Here is a 26586-nt window from a genome sequence, read left to right as displayed (position 1 = left end):
AAACGAAACTTAAAACCGCATCGCTAATTTGCATAAACTAAGCGAAGATAAAACTACAGCTCTTGTGCGCTGATGCGGTTCAACTTCTGTCAGATTTAAAGACATGACTCAGTGGAATACAGGTTCGCGTGACCATATTTGCGTTTGTCAAAACCAGGACACCGTACGGGAGGTGGGAGGTGGGGACACGTCATCGACATTGCGCTTCTCTCACCTGGTAAAGCTTTTTCCCACTGGACACCGAAACATATGTTCTGCTTTGTACACTGTGCACATGGACTCACACTTTTCCCGAACGGAACAGAAAGCGTGGAATTTCTTGTACAAATCATCGTTAAATACGCATTTGTGCTTCAGTACGTTGCAGACTGACCCACTGTATGTGTCTCGCTCCTTCTGAGTGCAGAGAGACACATGTACTGACCCCTGTTTGGTCACGCTACGCACAGCAACCTACATTCAGTTTGTCGATTAAAATGAACGTAATCGATGAAATTCTTAATGATCAATTATCGATTAATCGACTAATCATGCCCATCCCTAATGTGGACAGACCAATAATAAAGGGTTACTGAGTGTTACATGTGTGAGTGAAAAAGCACAACTCCAGGCATGTTTTTGATCAAGTAACAACATTATAACATGAATTAAACATCACAAGAGTCAGTTTTGCATAATATAAGACCTGTAATTTATGCTGCTGGCAAAATCAGCAAAATCTTACTGGGGAAAACAACCTATATGTCTGGTTTTAACTAAGCCTGTTATTGATGCCATTTTGATGACTTAAAAGAATTGTTAAATACTGATCTAATGAATAACATAACTGTATCGTATGAATCTGATTATATTTCTTTTCTTTCAGCTTTAAGTAGATTGTAAAATCATCTGCTTCAAAACGCAATTTAAATTCTGTGAACTGGATTAAAATTTTGGAGTGAACATGTTTCTCCACTCATCCGAGAGGCTTCGTTAGTTCCGCTAGGTTACTGGGGAGTCAGTGCCTAATATCTGTGTGAAGGGAGGACCCTGAATCTACCACTCCTAACAGTACATGACTTAAGCAGTGGTGGAAGAAGTACTCCATTTTGTTAATTAAGTAAAAAAATACAGATACTAGAGAAAAAAATACTCAAGTAAAAGTAAAAGTGTGTATTGATCATTGTGTAACTTTTCTGGTGACGATGCCATTGCTATGTCTGGAATGTTTCACAGTATGGCATTAAACTTTTCTATCTTCATGGAGACCAAACCAGACCAAGTTACAGGTCAGATCTGTGGAGAGGCGACCCCGCTCACTATCAGAATGTCTGTTTTTCTAGGTAATTTTGAGCTATAAAACCACCTGTAATTGAATAAATGTAAAATTGAGCTGTTTAATGTCATACTGTGGAACATTCCAGACAGAGCAATGATGTATCCATAGAAACAAGCAGGTGACGGACCCTCCACCAGAAAAGATACACAATGTATGTTTAAGTAAAAGTATTACCCGTATTACCTTCTTAAAAATTTACTTAAAAAGGTCCCATAAGGCTTCAAATGTATATTAAATTTGATAATGATTTGTGTTGTATTTTGTTTATTTTTGTTTACTCAAACTACAGACATGTCAAAAACAAACCCCCCAGCCCTATCAGCAGGTCTCAAACAATATTCAAATCAAATCAATCAAATCAAACTTTATTTATAGAACCCATTTCATACAAAAATGCAACACAAAGCTCTGGAATGATGCAGAAAAGAGGGAGCCACTGTCTGTTCTCTGTGTGAATGTTCATGTATATTATAATGATAAATACTTTTACTTTCCAGTTCAATTAAAAAATGTAGTGGCTTACAAAGTACATATACATGCTCCCAAAAGTAAAAGTTAAAAGTATGCACTCTAAAATACTTAAGTAGAGTACCGATACCTAAAATGTATACTTACAGGAAGTACAGAACTTTACTATTTTTACTTTGTTATGTTGCGCCACTGGATTTTAGTGTGCTGTTCATTCATTATAGAAGAGTATGAAGCCAAGATACACCAATGGACATATAGCATCCCATAATGATCAGGTCCATATAGTGTGTATAAAATCCCAGTTGGCTGAATGCTCGGGGTGTATTCTTTGGTGGAAAACTAAAAAGAATAGAAACAGACTTCACAGAGTGGCCTCGAGAGTGAACGCAGGTCAGGCACACTGCTGGGAGGACAACTAGCTAACAACTCCTGCTCCCCGTATTCACTGTCTGCACTGTCGAGTGTGTGTGTGTGTGTGTGTGTGTGTGCGAGAGAGAGAAAAAGAGTGGAAGAGAGAGAAAGAAAGTGTGTTTACCTCGAGAACAATCAGGCCCCAGAAAGCCGGGAAAACAGTGGCATATTCCCGATAGACAGTCTCCGTTTCCATGACAATTCTGAGGACACTCCATAATCGACTCTGATTTTGAGAACAGAGAGAGGGAGAGATGGAAGAGGAGCGTGAGAGAGAGAGAGAGAGATGGAAGAGAAAGAGAGAGAAAAGGGATAGAGAGAGAAATGGAAGACAGGGAGAGGATACAGATGTACAGATGTAGATGCAATAGACAGAGAGGAAAAGAGGAAGAAAGAGGGAGAGATGGGGGAGAGAGAGGTAGACAGAGGTAGAGAAGAAGAAAGAGGGAGAGAGAGAGAGATGGGAGAGAGGATATTGAGGTAGAGATGGGACAAAAAGGAGGAATAGAGGGAGGGAGTAATAGATAAGGGGAGACAAGAAAGGGACAAAGAAAGAGAGAAATTGAGGTGGAAAGAGAAAGAAAGAGAGGGAAGGGTGGACAGACATGGAGAAAGAAGAATGAAGAGAAAGAGAGAGAATGGAAAAATGGAGAGAGAGAGATGAGAGTGGGACAAAAAGAGGACAGAGATGAGGGGAGCGGAGAGCGGGTGAGGGAGGGAGAGTGTGTGAAAGGTAGAAGGGGATAAGGAGAGAGGGTAAAAAGAGAGGGAGAAGGAGATAGCGAGAGAGAACAAGAGAAGGAGGGAGGCAAGGGAGAGACAAAGAAGTGGAGTAAGAAGGAGGGGGATAGGGGAGTGGAGACAGAGATGAAGAGAGAGGTGAGGAAGAGAGAGGAGAGAGAGAATGCAAAAGGAGGAAAGCGAGAGTAACAGAAAGAAGAGGGAGAGAGAGAAGGAGCAAGAAAGACAAAGAGAAGGCAGAGAGGCAGAAAGAGAGGGAGAGAAGCGGGGATGGGAAATAAAAAACATTTCAGGGGTGAGTGTTAATTGGCGAGGCTGGATGTAGTGTATATCTAAAGAAAAGCACAAAACACACGGAGATGGGTCCTGGGTGGTTGCCGTAGTTACCGCAGTCGGACCAATCAACAGACTCTAACATCCAATTACCCCTCAGCCTCTGCTGTCAGTGCTGGCTCTGTGCCTCAGCTAACAGGGTGTATCCTCGGCTCACACGCACACGCCCACTACACTCAAATTAATTTCAATTCTGAATGTTTTCTTTTACAAAATACACAGTTGAAAAATACTCTAAACTAAACTGACTATGTAGTGTTTATATCGCTATTATTTATGTGTTTTCTCAGCATTAACAGGTGGATAATGTTGACATGAACTTTCTAACTACATTTTTATACTAAAGAATAGTTTTGAATTGATGCCTTTTCTCCTCTACTTTTTTTTTTTTTTTTTTTTTTTTTTTTTTTTGGAAAGTAGAATTCATTTTTCAACACAAAATATTGGTAGATTCTTGAAATTTCAATAGTACCATATTTTCCGCACTATAGGGCACACTTAAAAGCCTTTAATTTAATCAAAAAACAACTGCGCGCCTTATAATCCAGAGCGCCTTACATATGAATTTATTGGGGTATCTTAGTACGACTTTAGTAAACTACAAAGCCGCACCACGTGCAGCATTACGGCTACTGTAGTCAGGAGCATCGTGAAGTAACACATACTGTGATTCCTTTTAATATCAAAATGCACCTGTCAAGAGACACGCTTTCAACGCCAACTTTAAACTCAAGGCTATAAGTCACGCAGTAAAACATGGGAATAGAGCAGAAGTTGAGCCGCTAGATGTTGGTGTCAACAAGTCGTTCAAAGTTAAAGTGCGAGCTGTGTGGGAGCAGTGGATGAGAGAAGGCGCACACACATTCACCAAGACAGGGAGAAAGCGCCGAGCGATTTACGCCACGATCTGCCAATGGATTGTGGACGCCTGGGCTAAAGATCAGTATCAACTGTGGTCCGAGCTTTCACCAATCATCACTGAACTGCCAGGTAACAGTAACGACACTGACTCGGATAATGACGAAAGGGATGCGGGCGTATTAAGCGCAATAATCTTCCAACTGTGTAACTCGGACACTGAAGATGAAGAATTTGAGGGATTTGTGGACGAGGAATAAACTGAAAAAGTGAGTGTAATATGTTATTTTTAGTTATAACTCAACAATTATGATTTATTGTGAATACGCTAAAAATTTTATGTCTCAGACAGTATTTTTTTACGCGTTACAATTGAACAAAGTTGAGAGTTATTGTGAACGTGTTAAATAAAGTTTGACTGACTTATCTAACGGTTGTGTTTTGTTTAATGCGCCTTATAGTTTAGATGTGAAAAAACTTTGAAAATAGACCATTCAATGACAGTGCGCCTTATAATCCAGGGCCCCTATAGTGCGGAAAATACGGTAGTTTTAGTATTAGTTAGTATCTGAGTATAAATGAAAGTGAAATGAAAAATGTATTCTTTTGCAACTTAAAGCTAATGCAAAAACGTACAAAGTTACGTTTACGTTTATAAGTGACGATGTTGTAAAAAATTTAATTTAAATACTAGATGTGTGTTTTGTCTCCTGGGGTTATTTTTGTACGCATACGATTGACAGAATTTTAAAGAATTTAAAAATGCCAAGCCAAGGACACAGAATAATCAATTTGTTACATATGAAATTAATGAAATTCACTGTGGACATGGCTTTCAGTGTACCAACCATTTTAACATTTTTGTGCCCATTTATTCATTTTTATCATGATATTGTGCATCTGCAATTTATATATTAGTATTAAGTGAAGAATCTACTGTTACGGCCGGAATCTTGCAAAAAAACAAAAACATAAATAAAACATTAAGGCATTAAGTATTAATTAAATATATAACTTAATTACAAATAATCTATGAATTAAATCACCGTACCTATTACAATGGTGTTATAGGAGACTTGTTCCGTGTTGCGTCCGTCATTGTAAAAAGCCAGATGCCAGATCCCGGTGTCCAGATACTGTATAAATCCAGCTTCGTGGACGTTTATGGAGCGGGCGTGTCTGCTTCCTGTCCCCGCCTCCTCGTCATGTGACCCGGAAGTGAAGCTGTGACCCAGGTCGGCATCGCTCAAGGCTCTCTTGTCTTTGGAGATCAGGCGACTGCCATCCAACAACTCCACGAAGTCATACTGAAAATACAAACAATACATGTTTTTTTTAGGTGTTTAGGTTTAGGGTACATTCTTTTATTCACATGTTACAAATTTACCATTAAGAGAATTTAAGTGATTTATCTTCCACGTACATTTCAGTTTAACATTGATTCATAAAAGCTATATTTACACCATGATCTTCCCTTGGCACACCATTGGCATACCATTATCTAAATTGTGGTGTATTACTGTAGAACTGGTGCCTACTGTCCTTCATAGTCTCACTAAATGCTGATTAACTGGTGTCAACTGGTCTTCATAGTCTCACCACACTTGTTTTATAAAGCTCCTCCTTTGAAAGCAGAGTCAAGGGGCTTGAACACGCAAAGATCATACTATGTTCACTTTTGAAATCATACTATGTTGAGTTTTCAAGTCTCCCCAGGCCCGTATTATTGATGGTAAATAAACTTCTGCTGCTTAAGACATCCACTTTCTTGGACAAGCTGAAAACATCTACAACATCACCAATATCTAAAATACGGACAATGCACTATTCTTATGTAGCACTTCTCCAGATGCTCAAAGTCACTTTACAGTTTTTTCAAGACTGATGGAAGTGAGACTGCCCAACTCCAACCATCAAACACTCATACGTCACTAGGGAATTTGGGTAAAGTGCCCTGCCTAAGGACACAACAACAGAATGCACTTGAGCCTCTGCTGCTTCACTGTGACACCCAGCGGTTTCCCATCCAAGTACTAACCAGACCCAACCCTGAAATGTGCATTGAAAAAAAAAGTATGGCCTTATCTTTTTGGTTGTCGTTGGTTGAGATATCATACAAAAAGTAAAAGTAAAGACATCATACTTCAATCCTATGCCTTATATTTGTTTATGGTCTATTGTAGATAAATGATGGTTCATGATACACAAAAATATCATATAAATACAGTCTCAATTCAACACAGCAGCGCAACTTTCAGCCACTTCAGCCTCTCTACTTCCTCCTCTTCAAAACAATAATCTATCATACTGTCCCATTATTAATTTACCCATACTGCAAAGGACTAACACTTTTCAATCAGTTATTTCTTGTATGTTCATCTCTCCAGGTTCAAATATATAGTCACATTTCATTCACAAGTTATTTGAAAATGAGCCAAATTTATTGTAATAACTTTTTGTATTATACAGTACTTCTTGCAGGATTTTATTTTATTTTTTTCCAGCTTGTCCAAGTACTTTTAATAACAAGAAAAATATCTAGTTACAGTTTCAAGTGGCCCCCAAAGTATTTTCTTTCTTGCCTAATTTACCGTTTACACAGCCTAACCAGCAGTTCCACTAATCTGTCTGTGGACTACTTCACATTGGCCAATTACCACAGTTAAATTATTTTTCAAGAAGCTACCAACATTTTGGGAGAAAATACATCAATATATTTTTTTTTCCCCGCTGAACTTAGTAATCCTTATAAAAGCTTAAATGTTTGTTTTGGCTTGTGACTGTGTCCTTAATGAAAGTGAGTTTGCATTAGCTTTAATCAGTTATAAAAACTAAAGCTAGCAGTTAGCCGCCTTCACCTTGGGACCAATTTAGGTCTCGCTCCATATGGCCACAGTGAAAGTAGGCTAATGGTCACACTGCAAAATGTTTCCTAAATGGACTCTTAGTGAAACCTGCTACTTAGATTTGTTTCATAAAAGAAAAACAAAAAAAAAACAAAATCTCTGGTTTTCATATACTTAGATTTGTTTAATATTGAAAAATAAATACATTAATAAAAATTTTAAGAAAAAATCTCTGGTTTTCATATACTTATATATAATTACATTTGTGTAATATAAAAACAAATCTCTGGTTGTCATATACTTATATGTACTTAGATTTGTTATATATATATATATATATATATATATATATATATATATATATATATATATATATATATATATATATATATATACATATTTAAAAAAAAAAAAAAAAAAAAAAAACATCTCTGGTTTTATATACTTATACATACTATTTGTTATATATAAAAAAAAAAAACATCTCTGGTTTTTATATATATATACTTACTTATACATAAATGCACCTTTACTTTATGATCTTGATACTAGTTTGATGCTAGTGTTGAATATTACTTTATACAGTATTCATAGGATTCAGGCATACAGATTCCTTTCTGATTTGAAGAATTTGAGTAACCTTCATTCCTATAGTAGTATTGTAATTTAAAACTAAATTTCATATGCTTTGAACGGGGAAAGGTCATCACAAACTCCTTAAAGGGCCCGTATTGCACTATTGTCCTCAAAAACATGCAAAGAGTTGTGTCTTGTTTCATTCACAAATGTTTAACTTACAAACCCTGCATATTTATTTTTTTCTCAAACTGAAAACACTGAAAACAGAACCTTGTGATGTCATGTGGTAATACAGGTATTCCACAGTGAATATAAACTCCATGCACGTTCACTGGATTCATTTGGATTTCAGCCCTGGAACTGTCAATCATCGAACACTGAACATATGTGAATGAAATAAAACATAACTCCAGGTATGTTTTTTTTTTTTTTTCCATTTTGGTCGAAAAATGTATCCTTACTCTGAGCAGGCTTACATCTCCACAAATCGAGGTGAGATTTGAAACAGCTAACTTCCAAATAACAAACATAACTAAATTTTGTATCATTTAGAAAAAAAAAAAAGAGTTTTGTAACATGTACTGTATACATTCTCTAAACCCTCAGCACCCTTACACATACAGTCCATATCTTTTCTACAGTCCAATAAATTCTTAAGTATGCCACCAATCCCAAAGACCCTATTTCACCTTAATACAAAAGTATACCTTTAAAGTCAAGAAGTGATTTTTGCCTTTAGCCATTTTTCCACATGGAACAGCCTGGCCTTAAAAGTGGTCTACAGAGACACTAGACTTCATGTATCTAATTTACCAGCAGCACATTTGGTTGACTTTTCTCCGCTCCTCCTGATCTGTGATGCTAAAAGAGTTAATGGGAAGCGGGATGGATGGATGGGGTTACGACAAGGACGCCCACTCTCTCCCCTTATATTTAATGTGCGAATGCTGCGTAGTCCATGAAGGGGCATTGTATCATGGTGTCCTTTGGTGATAAGTGGATTAGTCCCCTGATAGAAGACCACACACAGATGTAAGTGCAGTCATTAAAGACACGCTCCAAGTTGGTAAGGAGCTTATCTATTTCATTATGAATCGAGAACCCATAAAGTAGTTGACCCGCACAAAGGAGCAAGGTCGAGAAGGGGATTTTGCGTTTTTGATACTTTGTAGAGAAAGAAAAAGAGAGAAAAAAAAAAAAAGGCTTCTAACTTTTAACAATTTGGTCAAAGTAGAGGTCAGGAATTTGTTAAGGCCAATTTATCACTTTGTTCTCATTTAGATTATTAGAACAGTTTGGCAGAGTCTAATATGCAAGATTAGAAATAATGGTTGCTGAAGAAATTTTGAAGAAATTTTAATTTTCTTTTTTTTCTTTTAAGGAGCATTACAACAGCAATTAGATTTGTAAGATATGTTTAAAAATGGGCTGGTGGTTCAAATCTTGTTAACATAAACATCATTGGTAGAGCTGTCAGAACCAGTGACCAACAGGCTGGCAGTGTGATTCCAGCTCTGACACATAAATGCTGCCATTGTGTGTACTGGCAAGACACTTCACCCACCTGTGTCTGCATACACTGGTGTATGAATGTGTGTGTGAATGGGTAAGTGGTTACTTGATGTAAAGCATTTTGAGTGCCTTGAAGTTGGAAAAGCACTATATATATATATATATATATATATATATATATATATATATATATATATATATATATATATATGTGACCATTTACTGTAAAAAGGAGTATTTTGTTGCATTGTGAACATCTCCAGGCACATTCACATATGAGAAGACTGAAATATGAACTGATAAAGTAATATAACATTCTCATCTATATCGGAATGTTTGTAGAGGTCAAACATACAGGTAAAACAAGAGATTTCTGTTAAGAAAAAAGATATTTAGTTCTTTGCCAAGGACATTCTATTCACTAAATAATTGCATGCTTTGTCATCTGACAATTGTAGCAACTAGAGTCGCTATTTCAGTTTGATATATTATTTGTTACAGCAGCACAGTTAAAAGCACAGATGATTGCATAATATGACACTGTTGCTGTGTCCTTGAGCAATACACTTCGTCCACTTTGCCTGTATGCATGAATGATGCATGTGTGACTAATAGGTACTGGAATTGAAATGGCTATGGGCATAAATCGGCAGGAACTTTTGTTATTCTCACTTATGGCGGCTGTGGTAGTTAATAAATTACAGAATATGGAATGAATTAAAAATAAATGTAATTTAAAATCACTATGTGTATCTGGTATATCATGAATGTGTTTTTCATAGATCTTGTTTAGATTTTGTGGCACTTTGGTCCAGTAAGTGACAACACTGTAATATTTAATAGCTTAAAGGTGCACTGAGTAACTTTTCTAGTAGAATGCTTTTCTACATGGACATGGTTATTGCTTTGCCTGGAATGTTTCACTGTATGGCATTAAACCTTTCTATTTTCATGGAGACCAAACCAAGTTACAGGTCAGATCTGCGAAGAGGCAACCCTGCTCACAGTCAGAATGTCTGTTTTTCTAGGTATTTTTGAGCTATAAAACCACTTGTAATTGAATAAATGTAAGGTAGAGCTGTTTAATATCATACTGTGGAACATTCCAGGCAGTGCAATCACATATTCATCAAAACAAGCAAGTGAAGGACCCCCGAACCAAGCCCAACAAGTTACACAGTGCACCTTTATTACTGTTCATTCAGATTATTGCTTCTCTGCTCTTACCTGTGTGTGCGATGGAGGAAGGCCTTTTCGTCCGTACACGCCCACAAGAGCATCTCTCTGAACCGAGATGTTGAATTTTAAGAACTGGGGCTGGTCGATGTACAACTGGGACCTCCAGAAAACACCTGCAACAAAAATCATTATTATACTTCTGTGATTGACTTTATCAGTTATGTACTGGATAAACGTAAACTTTTCTTTTGTCTAATCTGCTTCTTATCAACTGAACATATTACAAAAAAAGAGAATTGATTAGATTAGACCCTTTACCTGATTTATGTATTTGAGCAAAATTTGTCTTTCCCTAGTACAGATATAATGTAGCTCTTGAGGTCAAAGTACTTCATCTGTGTACTGTCTGCATGTAATTATAAAGTGTTAAAGTTTTATTTTTAGATAATCAAGAAGTGCACTGTAAAAATTCTAGCTGTTATTAGTATTACAGCGATGGCAAAAAGTTGTGAAAAGTACTTATAAACTCATTTCTGTAAATAATTTGGATGCTCTGAATGCATAAAGTAATTGAGGATCAACATTGGACCACTGCAAACCATTAAAAATAAGTTGTTTTATTTTTTAAAGCGTTTAAAAAGGATTATTTATTTTTTTATTGACCACCGTGTCACCCAAATGGACGCCTGGATGCCTTTTAATACAATCTAAAAGTACTAGAAACTACTTAATTACACATTGTTTTCTAATGATTACTGGTTGTTTGTTCTGTACTTTTAGTGATAAATAATTGGTTTCAAACAAAGTAGATTTAATTATTACCAATAAATGTGTGACTTTTGACTGCTTTTTTTTTTTTTTTTTTTTTTTTACAACAGAAGTATGGTGATTAAAAGTGAAAACAATGTGCTGGACTGAGGTAACATAAGCCATAACTACAGAGCTAAAAAGGCTAATTACAGGTTCAGCGATTTCTTTTTGTAGTCGTTTTTATTAATGCTTTGCTTTCTGTGATGTTGTTACCAAAGTCAATATGTCAAGTTAATATACTTTATACTAAACATTTTGTAAAAGAAAATGAATGTAGTTATCAAATCGAATCTAACTCTTGAATGAATCAGTAGTAGTGGTGTATAAAAATGTTCAACCATCTATAAATCTGATTTGATTATTCAATAGAACAAGCTTAAATGAATGTATAAATGTATAAAAGTGATAAAATCGTATGCTATCCATCTTTCACTACATACTTTTATATGTGATCAGTATGCATGGCGCTTCAATTAAAACTTAAATGAATTCCAATTCCAAGAAGACACCACATAATTAATATTCTTTGCATTTTAAGTAATTTTGTTCTCATTATCCCAAAAGAACTCATTTGCACACCAAGTATATTTGAATTCATCAGAGTACATCTATAACCCAGAGTTCATTCAAATGCACTGTGTAAGACCTGAGGTGTCTCCTGTCATTAAGACCAGACTGCAGTAGGGAGTTTTAGAACTTGTAGACAAAAGTTGGTTGTAATGATATTCTTTAAAGGGCCCATATTACACGATTTTCTGATCTATGTTATAATGTTGTTTCCTCATCGCAGACATACCTGAAGTTGTGTTTTGTTTCATTCATGCATGTTTTACAAGGAAACCCTGCATATTTAGGCAGATTTCTTCTATCAAACTGAAAACACTCTGTTCTACCTTTTGATGTCATGTGGTAATACAGGAAGTGCTCCATTGTGTTTTAAAAATTACATACACATACACATTCACTAGAATCATAATTTTAGCCATGGAATTGCAAATTTCTACTAAACTAAAGGTAAAAAGTAGCTGTTAACTTGAAAACTACTGCTTCATGACATCACAAGGTGGAACAGGGCGTTTTAAGCTTTGTATTTAGATAGATTAATACAGGGGTGTCAAACTCAAATTCACAGAGGGCCAAAATTAAAAAGTGGACTAAACTAAATATTTATTGAAATTTTCATCATCATCTGCATGTTTTCTCTTATTTTGAAATATGTAATGTTAAACCTTTTTTTTTTTAAGTTAAAATAAATGTTTAATAATAATTTTGCTAAAACATTGAATCCAGAACAAGCATAATATAAAATAATAACAAAATTTAAAATAAATAATGTCTCTATAGACTATCTGCAGCAGGTGGACCAGCTCTAATACATAATTTGATATGATCTCGCGTGCCAAATATAATTATATCACGGACCAAATTTAGCCCCCGGGCCTGAGTTTGACAGGTCTGGATTAATAATAAAGGTTTACTCAAATATGTAAGAATGAAACAAAACACAACTCTGGTTATGTTTTTAAGGTGGCAACCACAATGTAAAATGAAATAAAGCTCACAAGTCACTTTCGCATAATACAGGACCTTAAAGTGTAGTATAAATAGTTTTTACAAAGCTTACTTTTTACTTGTATATGAGTGATATTCGAAAGTGAATTGCGTAACTGTTTGTCTTTAATTGTACTTTTGTGAGCAGATATTTAAACATGTTCTAGCACTTGTAAATGAATATATAAAAATCACCCTAAATAGTCCCAACCTAATTTGCCAAAGTGAAAAAACAGCTCATATTGTGGTTTCAAGCAATTAATTCAACTTAACTAAAATACAGATCTAAATTGAAAGAAAATATATGCCAAAAAGTAATTAGTAATTTTTTCCACCTCTGCAAGTCATCCATAGTGAGCCATAAAACAGAAATGTCCTAACAGTCACATAGTAAATTATAGTATTGTGTTATTCATTAAGTTGAAAAGGTTTAAGTCCTGTTTTCTGACCTGGAGGGACATCTTGTATGGCTCTTCTTCCCACGTCCACCTCGCCTGTATCTATGGTGTTGTTTTCTACCATGTACATTTTTCCTGCAAAACAAACAGCATGGGATCATTAGACAAAGAGGAAGAAATACATACATGAAAAAAAAAAAGAGAAACGTAAGAGACAATCACTCAAACAATCTTTTTACAGTCTGTCATTTCCTCAGTATGTTTGCATAAAGATGGCGAAGTTTAATGCCATTTTGTGGAACCTTCCAGGCAAAACAACATCTTCAGAATGTTTCATAGGCTACGCTCCACCACAAAGCTTACATAGTCACCTTTAATCTTAAAATTTGTTGCGTTACTTTAAAAAAATTGAGCAGAAATCTACACTTTTAAAGGGCCTTCCTCCTCAAAAACATACCTGGAGTTGTATTTCATTCACACACAAAATTTACAAATCTTTAGGATGAGACTGATAATAAAAGACTACTCTAAGATGCGTGAATGAAACAAAACACAACTCCAGGTTTGTTTTTGATGAAGTAACAACTTTATAACATTGCTTAAAGCTCTCAAGAGTCAATTTAGCGTAATATCGTCAGCAGCTCTTGAAATTCCTCGTGACATTATACTGTGACAAGAATGCTGTGGTTTATCTGCACTCCAGTTTGAATGGCAGCATTAAACAGTAACTATATCAAAATAAAATTGAACACAGATGCTTGGCTAAATATTTATTGTGTTGATCATAAATCATACGGAAAACAGCAGCCGCTCCAAAGCCGAGAGTGTGTAAATCTTCTGGACTTTATGGACAATATGGCATTCATATGGGGAGCTTTTAGTGTGGCGAGCCAGTAGAGTGGTTGTGTAGGTTTAGATAAGCAATATACTTAAAGTTTTATTTTATTATGTCTTATTTATTTATGAATATATAGTTTGGTTCATTTGTAGTACCACATGGCGCAGATTCTTTTAGTAACGCAAAATTTTATGTCGCTTTCTGTAGAATATTCCACTGGCATTAAACATGTCCTTGTATCTTATTATGCACAGTTGTTTTTATCATTTAAAAAAATATATATAAAAACTTGAAAAACTGTGTGGATTCGCCTCCACACTATAAACTGTATAAAGAAGTGGAGTAAGAGAATGTGTCATCACCCATGGCGTTCGGCTCGAGTCAAATGAAGCTCACAGAGGCAGACACATTTGGATTAGGAATTATTTCACGTACAAAATGGTGAAATAAAAACACGAGGGGGTTAAAAACGACATTTTATGACCGACATGAGGAGCCTGACAACAGTAGTTACAGAGAGAGAAGCCACAGTTTCTCAATACAATGTGAACTAGAGCCAGAGTCGATGGAGCCAGAAGCGTGCCCGTGCTCACTTCCTTTTGGAACGAGACGGCAAGCAGGTCAGCTATGTTCCACAGTGCACCTTTAAACCTCACACACACAATGCCAACATTTCAGTTCAAATCTATCTCTTGCATAGTTTTATTCCGTTTGCATTTTGGAATCTTTTGTATCTTCCACTCTCTCTGCTACACCTTTGCACATTTGGCAGGTGTAAAGTTGTTTGTATAAAAGTGTAATGAAGGCTTCAGCACCTCCTCGGAGCTCCTGTGCGTTTTCTAAAGGAGACTGTTTACCAGAGCCCAAGTGTTAGACCAGACCATCTGCCACCGCTCAACCAACACAAAGAGGTTATACTCCTAGCAGCTTTATCACAGTATTCTTAGAAACGCTATTGTGAGTTATAGCAGGCCTTTTTAATTGAGGTTAAGGTTTACACTTTATTGTCGCTGTGGAGAATTTGATCTTCGGCATTTGACCCATCCTTCAAGCCTTTCTTAGGGTTAGGTTAATTCTAATTATAATATAATAGTACTTAATCAAACTCAGGTCACATTTACACTGAAATTAATTACCGTATCACCATATCACCCTATCACCGTATCACCGTATCACCATATCGGAAAGGATTTGCGTCGTTTCTGTGTTCGCAAGCCTTCCCTATCCACACAGCTTTGTGCATATTTGTTTACATTTTATAGAAATTAAACTTAAAATCACATGGCTAATTTGCATAAACTAAGCGCTCAAAAAACAGCTCGCTCCTTGTGCCTTAATGCGCTCATCTTCTGTCGGACTACAGGACATGACTCAGTGGATTATATGTGTTCTTTCTGTGACAGAGGGGTGTTCTGCTAATGGTGAGTCTGTTCTGTGCGTTGGAGATGGTTCATGTTAAACTTTTCAGTGATTTTCTGCAGGTCATACGCATAAAACTATAGAACTATACTTTGCCCTTTAACGTGAAACTGCCTGAAACGCTAGTCACATGATTAAGCTGAAATCACGTCATCACGACATCACGTGGGCGGTAAAAATAAGGAAGTTGAGCACCGTGTCTGAAGTTGCAGCAGCCGATTTCAAGCCAAAGAAGATAGCAAGTGTGAAAAAGGCTTGTGGACCTTGTACTAGCAAGTAGTTCTAGCTACGCTGTTTCCTGTTTGTCTATGGTTTGTTTAAACTGTTTTCTGCCATAGCATCACATGACCAATATCACAAACCCAGCGAATCAGGAAAGTGCAAATCACAGTGACGTGGTCCAATAAGAACGGCAACTAGAGCTCCTACATCAGCGTATCAACGTTTTCAGGCGTCCACACAGTGACAGATCAGATCTGTACTCAGATGAATTCATGGGAGCTGGAGGCACCAGAATGTTTTCCTAGGTATTTGTGAGGTATAAAACCACCTGTAATTAATAAATGTAAGGTAGAGCTGTTTAAAGTCATACTGTAGAAGATTCCAATGACATATCCATAGAAACAAGCAGGTGACAGACCCCCAACCAACAAGTTTCACAGTTCACCTTTAGGTAGTAATTATTCTGGCAAAGTTTTTACTTTTTAATTATTCTAATAATCTAAAAATAATGATGCACTGGACTTAGACAGTGTTTTATTAACACTTCAAATCACTTTACAATACATTGTTAAATATCTGTCTGTTTTTCGCACACCTCAATTTTGCATATTGCCCAAGGACACAACAGCAGCACTGGTTGGAGCTGGTATCGGACCGCCAAACGTACGGTTATGAGGTGCCCACTGCGCCGCCTGAGCCACTGCAGCCCCACTGTTTTCTCACTGCTTCACATTGGATTTTGTGTTTTTCATAGATCATGATTTTCCATTTCAATCTCAAATATTCGGCCTCCCGTCCTGCATTTGTGTGGATGGCACTGACTAAAATAAATGGCTTTCTTACAGACTTTATGAAGAGCACTTGAACTCACCACAAGTCTTGCTCTGTCTCTCACTCCTTCTCTCTCCACCACTCCCTCCACTGCTGACAGCCACTTCACTACCTTCATATACTGCAGGTTAAATAATGTACCATTACTTTGAATTATATATCGTCTATTTAAATTCATATTGCATAAAATTTAAGATATTCCTCCCAAGAGCTATTATGAAGGAACGCTTGTCAGGGTTTGATTTATGTCCCATGGTAAATACAAAAAAAAAAACATTTCCATTTAAAGGCACTGTATGTAACTTTTTTTTTTTTTTTTTTTTTTTTTTGCTCCTCCCTCTGCATAATACTATTTACAATTCATGAGTTTCCAGTTGGTATTATTTTAAAATCTGTGGAACATTCCAGGCAGAGTGGACAGAGTGGTCCGTCCCACTTGATGGTTAAAATGAAATCTGTAATTTTCATCCACATAAACACAGATATTTTTTGTATGTCTTCTGACAAAGCTCTGTTTCTTGCTTTGAACATAACCAATCATGCCTGTAATTCTACAATGTTTTTAAGTTTCAACCCTGAATTTATGAATTTGTGTGCTTTCTAAACCCAGCTTTATTCATAATTCAAGAGGCTTTATTCTGTATCAAAAATAATGGTGTAATATTGGTGATATAAATGTTGTGCCCACTCAAGAGTATGGACCAGAGGTGGGGACTCAAGTCAGACTTGAGTCACTTGAGATTTGGCTTGATAAAACAGACTAAGACTTGGGACTCGACTTGGACTTGAAGGTCAGTGACTTGGAACTTGAACTGGATTTGAGGCCTGTGACTTGAGAAGACTTGAGAAGCACTTTTAAATCTGAATTCTTTCTATTCTGACTGTAATGATTCACACTAAGATCTTGTCAAGACATTTAAAAAGGAAACATTTACATTTCTACAACTCTTACACACTCAATAAATACTCATATATAAATATACTATGATTTTTTTAATAATAATAATAATAATGCATAACACTTGTATAGCGCTTTTTAAGATACCCAAAGACGCTTTACATGGGAAGACAAACAATGACAAACAAGAGAAAAGAGAGTTAATGAAAGTTTTTTTTTTAAAGAGATGGGTTTTCAGGGCTTTTTTAAACATGGGGAGTGTGGATGAGTCTCTGATGTGTTTGGGCAGGGAGTTCCAGAGGGTGGGAGCAGCGGCGGAGAAGACCCTGTCCCCCCAGGTCTTATGTTTAGTCCTGGCGGGGGGAGACAGGAGGTTGGCATCAGCTGATCGGAGGGCACGGGCCTCCTTTAAAGTACAATTTATCTTAAAAGTCATAAAAATTGCTAAAATGTGAGATATATTTGGTACTTTGGTTTAAAGACTTGAAATAACTTGAGGCTCAAAGCAGACGACTTGGACTTGACTTGGACTCATGGACCAGTGACTCGAGACTCGACTTGGACTTGCCTGTATTTGACTTGGGACTTGAGGTCAAAGACTTGAGACTTACTTGAGACTTGCAAAACAACAACGGTCTGACAAAAAACTTGATTTTCAATTCATTTAGTTAAAGTTATATACCGTGGCTTTAAATAAGTGATTTTGAAGGTAGTGTTTATAGAGGGCAGTGACGCTTGTTAACCTGTCCCGCTCACGTCCTTAACACCACTTAAAGTTATTGCATCTCTCATTTGCAGACTAGCCACACACACACACACACACACACACAGTGATTTTAGCGATATGGGAGATTTTACAATGTTTTCTTTGGGTTTAAATAGTAAATGACAGGTTTTCATGCTGTTTTATGACTTGGTTTGAGATAGTACGTATGGTGACTATTCATCATAATTTTACATCAGATAAGTGGCAGTTTGTGGAAAATAGTCGAGAAAAAAGTTCAATATTACAGAAAGTAGCTCTGAGTTTCCTGCATTTTGGATGGAATTCAAAACACGCTTTACTTTACTCTTAACTTTTAACTTTAGCTTCAAACTACCACTTTTTATTTACCACTATTACTGTAAATGAAGTAATTATTAGAAAAACACGAGAACCATCATGTGTACTTTAAGTTATTACAGCTCTCATTTACAGATTAGCCGATTTGAGAGATCAGGGAGATTTGTGCAGTGTTTTCTTTGGACTTAAACTGCTAAAACATAACACCAGGGCTGCTAATGATTCAAACTTGGACATACTGTTGTGGAAATGATTCATGTGGGAAATGTAAAGTAGGACTGCCAAGTTATTGAAAATAGACTATGATTGAATATTTGAAAGCTTAATATTATTTTAAAGAGCCTGTATTACGGTATTTTCTGAATTATGTTGTAATCACAGTCACGAACAGACTTGGAGTTGTGTTTTATTTCATTCACACATGCTTAATACACAAATCCTGACGTCCAAATTCAATCCAAAAAGTGCTCCATTGTGTTTTTAAATCCCATACACCTTCACTAGAATATGTTAACTTGAAAACTACTGATTCATGACATCACAAGGTGGAACAGAGCATTTTGAGCTTTGGAGATGTAGACAGACTAATAATAAAGGGTTACGTTTTATAACCTGATTATAAAAACAGGACAAACAGACTACAAATCAGTTTTTACCCGACATTATTATCCATTATTTCACGAAATGGTGCTACCAAAGCATAGTTTTTATGCTTTACATTTATGAATGTGGATGTGTATGCCTGGGATATGTGTGGATGTGTGAGGTTTTATGCATTTTTAAAAATGTCTAGTGACTCTATCTTTTTATCTTTTATTATTTATTTCAACCTTTGAGTTGAACGAGGACTGCATTTAATTTTGTTGGATCTGTTACAAGGACAAATAAAGATATTCTACGTTATTATACGTGAATGAAACAAAATACAACTCCAGGTATTTTTTGATGAGGTAACAGCATTATAACGCGGCTAAAAGCTGAAATAATGTCTAATATCGAACCTTTACCCATCTCACATTAATGTTTTTTTCAATGTTAAAATTGAAAAGCTCTTCAATAATCATTTTGGTTTAACATAGACACATAGCTTCAACACAAAAAGAGCAAAAACAGTCAGTAAAGTAAATATATGGTCAGTAAATATATGCAGAAAATTGACTCTTGTGAGCTTTAAGCCATGTTATAATGCTGTTACCTCCTCAAAAACATACACACATTACCACCTTGTGTTGTCATGAAGTGGTAGCTTTGAATTTCACAGTTACGTTTTACCATTAGTTCAGTAGAGACTGGCAATTCCAGGGCTGAAACTATCCCACTGATTCTAGTGAAGGTGTATGGCGTTTAAAAACATAATGGAGCACTTCCACTTTACCACATGACATCACAAGGTGGAACAGAGTGTTTTGAGAGAAGAACTAAAGCCTAAATACACAGGATTTGTGCGTTAAAGATGTGAGAACCAAACAAAACACAACTCTAGGTATGTTTGCGCTGATAAAACCATATTAATTCTGCATTTATTTAACTGTTTTATTGCTCCAAGCTGTTCAGTTATTATTAAATGTTGACAGATTTACTAATGTGTTTTTAATTTTGGTAATTAAATCCACTGTGCGAGCCCTGCAGGTACATGCTTTTGTCCGGAAAATAAACAATCCCAGGAGAAAATTACAAAACATGAAATCCAAATTGTCTCCATTTAAATTAACTCCTTTTGTCCGGGGCTTTTGTATGTGCCGTTCAATAGCCAACCTCATCAAAATGACTCTACACATCCACCCTATTCATTATTTCAATATGCAATCTTAATTCAATGTAAGCCGTTTCCTATAAGCAAAGGTTAATATGTTGATATCCGGGCACAGGTTTTAATTGGCGCGGTGGTGCACTGAAAGGCCTATTCACACGGTGTAATTGGACAAGATGTGATCCCCAACAAAGACTAATAAAGCTCAGCCATCACACTCTCATTAAAGCCCTGTTCACACATGTGGAGACGGGCACCTCCTCTCCAGGCCGACCTGCCCCCTTCAGTGTTATTGTAGGCTCCAAATGGGACTTTAAAGGTGCACTGTGAAGCATTTCTTATATAGAGGGTCCATAGATCAGGTGTCTCCAATCTTTTTCCTCCAGTGAGCTACCTTTACAAAACCAAAATGTCAAAGAGGTACTCATTTAGCGGCCGCAAGAAATTGAGATGATTATCAGAAAGAGGATGAGCCTTTGGGTACAGTTAGATCAGGCATGTCCAAAGTATGGCCCGTGGACCAAATGCGGCCATCAGACAAATGTATCTTGGCCCTCAGGCTTCCAGGAGAATTGGCCCAAATTATCGTGCATCAATTAAAGCAAATTTTTAATATGTAGTGTGTGGTTTTAAGGATCTTAGCATGAATAAAGACTGATGGCTCATTCTAATGTGTTAAACATGCACATAGTTAATTTATTCACTGTACTGAGCACCAGTCTATGGCCCTCGATCAGCTCTCTGCTTTGTCTGTGTTTAGATATGTGGCCCTTGATGAAAAACATTTGATCACCCCTGAGTTAGATGATTATAAAACATAAACTATTGTCCATTTATTAGTGCACAAAGTTGGGCTTCAAAATTATATATTTAAAATAGTAATGGTATGTAATTAACCAAATTTTTGTTATTCAGCGCAGTGGTATAATTCTGAAATCTTTTGGGGAGCTACTTGGAAGGGGGTGGAGAGCTACTGGTAGTTCCTGAGTTATAGGTTGGAGACCCCTGGTATAGATTAAACTATCACGAGGGAGCAAGCTGGTTACAGCACTACACCACATTCCAATTCAGATCTGTGGAGAATGACGCTGCACCTTTAAAGAAGGGAGGTCATTTAGTTTTTTTCTTGTTTATTTTATTTTTATTTAATTTTATTTAATTTATTAATTATTTATGTATTTATTTTTTTTATTATTTAATTAATTTATTTTATTTTATTATTTATCTATTTATTTATTTGTTTGTTTTTGAGTGCTAGTACATTGCAGATCAATTATACATTTTATAGAAATTGTTCTAATGGCTTTCTGTTCTGTTTTTTTGTTTGTTTGTTTGTTGTTGTTGTTTTTTTAATAGTCATATAGTTTTACCTTAACAAGCATGTAGCTGGATATTTTTTATGTCAACATTTCCACCAGGCCAAATACAAGCCTGCAAGGACTACGTTTTTTGGGTTTTTTTTCAGTTTTTTTTTTTCAGTTTTTCAATGCAATAAAAGCATTCAAATGATTTAAATCTATTTTTTGGCTAAAAGGTTTCACTATGGCTGTTTAAAGATTGGTAGTTGAATCTCTGCACTGCATGTTTTTGTGTATTTAAGCAAGACACTTCATCCACGTGCCCCAGGTCTCAGTGTCTTTATGTGAGTGTTATATAATATCAGAATTTTATGTTTAAAATTATTCAATTCTTTAAATTACAGTAGTAAGTTACATTGAAGATAACATTTTATTGTTAATTTATAGAAAAACAAAACAAAACACAGATGTCATTTTACCACTTGGATCCACAAATGCTTTTTGAGTGTAATTACTTTTGCAGACGGCTGAAACGGTGCCGTGTGTGACCCAGGTACACCCAGGCTCTATTACACCCATTAATTAGCATGAAATTGGGAGCTTGGCCACGCTGTGTGTTAGCATTGTTAGCGTTTAGCCTGCTCCGTTATTGTCTATTGGGCGTCTGGTGCCACATGTCCGCGGTTCATATGAGCGTAGCTAACAGCCGTAGCGTCTAGACACCCATAAAGACTGACACGCGCATACACTGACTCACCAGAGCGGGCTAGCACCTTTAAATGGGGCTTTTTCATATAGGCTCAGTGTCATGACTTAAACCTGTAAAAGTATTATATTATGAACAGGAAGGCTACATATGAAATTACAGCCTCGACCACATCAGGCAGTTGGAAGTTAGCGTTGGCGTGTTGGGTTTCAGCTTAACTTGTGCTCGTTACATTTTTATTATTGTTAGAACGTGATTGATGGCTTTAATATACCACCTATATAGTAATACTTTATGTAGTTGTACTTTGTTTTTACTTGGTGGTGGTATTTTGGGGGGAGTTTTCTTGTATTTCAAATTACACAGACTGAATAGCCTATTGACAAAGCCGACTATTAAATACAATATGGGCAACTGATTTTATTGGAGCTTTATTATAGGTTTTTGGTTTGGCTCTTAGTAATTAATTAGTAAAAGTGAAAAGTGATATTAAAGGGCTTGTACTTGATATTTGACATTTGAGCAACATTTGTCTTACCCTTGTACAGATATATGATATAAGCAGCTCTTGAGGTCACAATAAGTCCACTGTGCACTGCCTTCAATAAATAAAAGCTTTTTATTGGGAGTGTACTGTTTGCATGCTAGTTGTTGTTAGAAATACTGTGACACCAAAAACTCTGGGATGCTCAGAATGCAAAACATAAATGAGGTATAACTTTGGACCATTGCAAACAGTTTAAAATGACCTAGTTTTTCACATAAAAATCAGGTACAGCTACTTTAATTAACAGTGCGATATATACCCTATTTTTTGGACTATAAGTCAAACAAATTTTCATGGTTTGGTGTTTCCTGCAACTTATACTCTGGTGCGACTTATATATAAAAAATTTCACACTGGCAGTTGCAAGAAGTCGCTCTAGGCTTGTGTGTCAGTATCTGCTACTCCTATTACTCCTGTACCACTTCACTTTACTGCGCATGTCTCCTGCAGAAAGAGCCACTGCCCTTTCTGGTATCATGTCAGTCGATCACACCATTACTTCTGTCCCATTTAAAATAAACATTTTCAACAAGACAAGACAACTGAAAACTGACTTTGATATCCAAATTATATTTTGTAGACAATATTGTTGTATTGTAGACAACTGAGACAACTGAACACAAATGCCCCCAAAAAGAAAATCATATTTTACAGATTACAAGCTGCAAGTGGCGAAATACGCAGCTGAAAAAGATAATCGAGCAGCAGAAATAAAGTTTGGAGTGAGCGAAAAACTTGTGACAACCAGGAGGGTGCACGATGAAACTTTCCTGGAAGTCATTGGATGGATCGACAAAGCCTGGACTTCAGTGACAACCGGAACCATCGTGTCGGGACTCAGAAACTTCGGAATAATTCTAACTGGAACTGATGCTGAGTCTGACGACAACTACACAGAAGAGGAAGTGGCACTACATTCACCTCATGGATCTATGGTTTACCTCCAAAGGAGTTATTCAGAAGTGACACCGAGGATGAAGAATTCAATGGATTTAGTGTTTTGGAGTGAGATCGAGAGTTTGGTAAAGTCCTAAAAATATGATAACTTTTCTGGTGGAGGGTTCACTTCCATGGAGATTATCTTTATGAAATATAGTTATAGGTTGGATCTGAAGAGGCAAGCCTTCTGCCAGTAAGAACCTATGATTTTCAAGGTGTTTTTGAACAATAAAAAAAAAAAAAAGCTAGATAGATAGACAAAGTTGAGGTTCCAGCCCTTTTTGTCTTCATGGAGATGTTACTGCTTAGCCTCAAATGTTCCAAAGTATGGCATTAACCTTGTCGAAGAGAGAGATTGGCTGACAGCGCATTGTTCCATCCAGACCACCCATGCATGTTTCTTATGCTGGCCCTAAACATGAATTAATATCATCATAAAAATAAGAATTTAATGAAAGCTGTAAAAACAAGGCCAATTTTCCAAAAGCACATAAAAAATTTCCACAAATCAGAGTTTTCGATGCGTTTGGGGAGGATTTTTGCCAGTAAAATCTGCCGTGAGGGAACTAATTGGAAGTTTATTGGGAACAACAGAGCATGATGAAGCACTCAGAAAATCACACGTTGAAGCTATTTCACTTCAAGGGGATGTTTCTGCTAACTATTATAATAAAAACTCAGGCAATTATTCCGTGGAGCAGTTTATTCTGAGATTGTCACCTCGAATTTGCGCGAAGAAAAAAACACATGACAGAAACGGGTGACAGAACGGATTTAGCGAAAAGAATTCTCACACTGTGTTCTTAGCTTTCAGTATTAATAAGGCCCATTCACAAATATATTTAAAGGATGAGCTAGAATGAGTTTACCTTCCATGAAACCAAAATAGGGTTTGAGAATCTGAAAACAGAGATCATATTTGGATAGCTGGGTCGTTAAGAAGATTTGAGCATTTAACTGTTCTAAATGAGTCTAATGGAGGAGAATGGACTCAGAATTAGGAGATATTACATGAAAAAATAGCTAGAATAAAATACAATAAAAACAGACATTTCTATTTTTGCTGAATTTATGTGATCTTTTTAGTAATAATACTTTTAATGAGATATGTGTATCTATCATATAGTATAAAATAGTATATGGTATAAAATGTAATAGCAATGATTATTTTTACTATATGTGGGCAACAAACCTTTTTTTCCCTTCATTTTATTTTACATATTGAATTTCTTTGAATTGTATTACCATGTATTCTTTGCCCTTTACCATTATATTGTGTGAGCAACTATATACAATATAACCATGATATTCAAATTTCAAACACGATTTCCATATTTAAAAAAACGGACTCGATACTCAATACTGACTTTGATACCCAAATTATATTTTGTAGACAATATTGTTGAATTGTAGACAACTGAGAAGACTGAACACAAATGCGCCCAAAAAGAAAATCATATTTTGCAGATTACAAGCTGCAAGTAGTGAAATATGCAGCCGAAAACAATAATCGAACAGCAGAAAGAAAGTTTGGAGTGAGCAGGAAACCTGTGCCGACCAGGAGGGTACACGGCTTTCTTGGAAGTCATTGGATGGATGGACCAAGCCTGGACTTCACTGACAACTGAAACCATCCTGTCGGGATTCAGAAAGGCCAGAATAATTGTAACTGGAACTGATGCTGAGTCTGACGACAGCTACACAGAAGAGGAAGCGGCGCATTGAGGATGAAGCATTCATTGGATTTGGTGATTGAGAGTTTAGTAAACTTGTTCTGTTCTGTTGTTTATACTATATTTATCTTTTCATATGTAACGTTACCAGCCTGTTGATCTTGGACTTGCCTTTCAAGATGAAATGTGAGTTCCCGGTCTCTGATTTTATAAAGATAAATTTATCCCAAAAAGTGCAACTTATAGTCCAGTGTGACTTATGTATGTTTTTTTCTTCTTCATTACACATTTTTGGGCTGATGCGACTTATACTCCAGAGCAACTTATATTCCAAAAAATATGTTAGTTTTGATACTAACTTTTGTATCGATTAGTATCTGATTTTTGATACTTTTGACAACCTTATCTACTATAGTCAAGTAATGTCCCTTGTGTATGATCGATTAAGTTTACCTAAGCCTATGTACCCAAAGATATCTGCTCATTCGTCTCTCCATTCTTAGCTCTGGTTCTGGCCTCATTCTGGTTGTGGCCCTCTCTGGCAGCACACACACAGGGGTGACTCGCAGCAGCTGGCTCCAGTCCAGTTTTACAGCGAGGACGGAGTGAATGAGGTTTTGATTGAGTAGCATCACCCGTCTCTCTGTGTGGAGTGTGCCCTTCAAATGCCAGGAGCACTCAGGTATCTCATATGTAACCAATGCAGTCGCAGTCTATCACGGACAGTCATAGCACATCACTACCTATAAACTCAACTGGGGATGGTCTGGTACGTAGATTTATATATAAATGGATGCTAATCTGCCAGTCGCTGTGTTCCAAATAGGAAGTGAGTATGAGGGCGCTTTCGGCTCCATCGATTCTGGCTCCCATTGGCTTTACATTGAAGAATTGTTGGACTATTCTCTCTGTAACTGCTGCAGTGAGCCTTGTTGTTTTGGTCTTAAAATGCTCGTATTAACCCACTCTACACGATCCTCATCTTTTTATTTAGCTATTTTTTCAATTCATATCCCTAATGTGGACCAGGCTCCAAATTCGCCTCTATAACTGCTAACCTTGTGAGCTTCATTTGACTAGAGCTGCTGCTATGGGAGATGTCACACTCCCATATCTGTCCACTTCATAATACAGTCTGTGGTTTGATATGAGTTATTTGTGCAGATATGCGATATCTGCTGTGGCCGATAGATATTTGCTGATACAGATGATATGATTTTAAAATCAATAAAAAGCCTACTGATTTATGTTGTTATTTCATAGCTCACAATTTTTCACATGTATTTATCTGGGATCTAAAAAAATGAGCATGAAGGACATATCGGTTGTCCCTGAATGTCACGCCTAACCCCTAATCAAGGGGTCATCAAACTAAGGCCCCTTTGACCAGTCCCC

The 26586-nt window shown here is 36.5% G+C and overlaps 1 protein-coding gene across 6 annotated transcripts in view; it reads right to left on the bottom strand.

Annotated features, from left to right (window-relative positions):
* Positions 1 to 26586, bottom strand: part of LOC110167606 (teneurin-3-like) — a 595717-nt gene that overhangs the window by 189226 nt on the left and 379905 nt on the right. For all 6 annotated transcript variants that reach the window (XM_055158090.1, XM_055158089.1, XM_055158088.1 and 3 more), the window contains 5 exons: positions 13059 to 13142; positions 10297 to 10421; positions 5364 to 5439; positions 5184 to 5318; positions 2325 to 2426 (listed from right to left, as the gene is read on the bottom strand). In XM_055158090.1, coding sequence (XP_055014065.1) covers positions 2325 to 2426; positions 5184 to 5318; positions 5364 to 5439; positions 10297 to 10421; positions 13059 to 13142 — 522 coding nt within the window. The remainder of the gene's footprint in view (positions 1 to 2324; positions 2427 to 5183; positions 5319 to 5363; positions 5440 to 10296; positions 10422 to 13058; positions 13143 to 26586) is intronic.

This window comes from Boleophthalmus pectinirostris, unplaced genomic scaffold, assembly GCF_026225935.1.
Source record: "Boleophthalmus pectinirostris isolate CB_2022bp ecotype Guang Dong unplaced genomic scaffold, ASM2622593v1 HiC_scaffold_22, whole genome shotgun sequence".
NCBI lineage: Eukaryota > Metazoa > Chordata > Actinopteri > Gobiiformes > Gobiidae > Boleophthalmus > Boleophthalmus pectinirostris.
The sequence above is the reverse complement of the archived record's forward strand: the minus strand, read 5'-3'. Positions and strand labels throughout refer to the sequence as shown.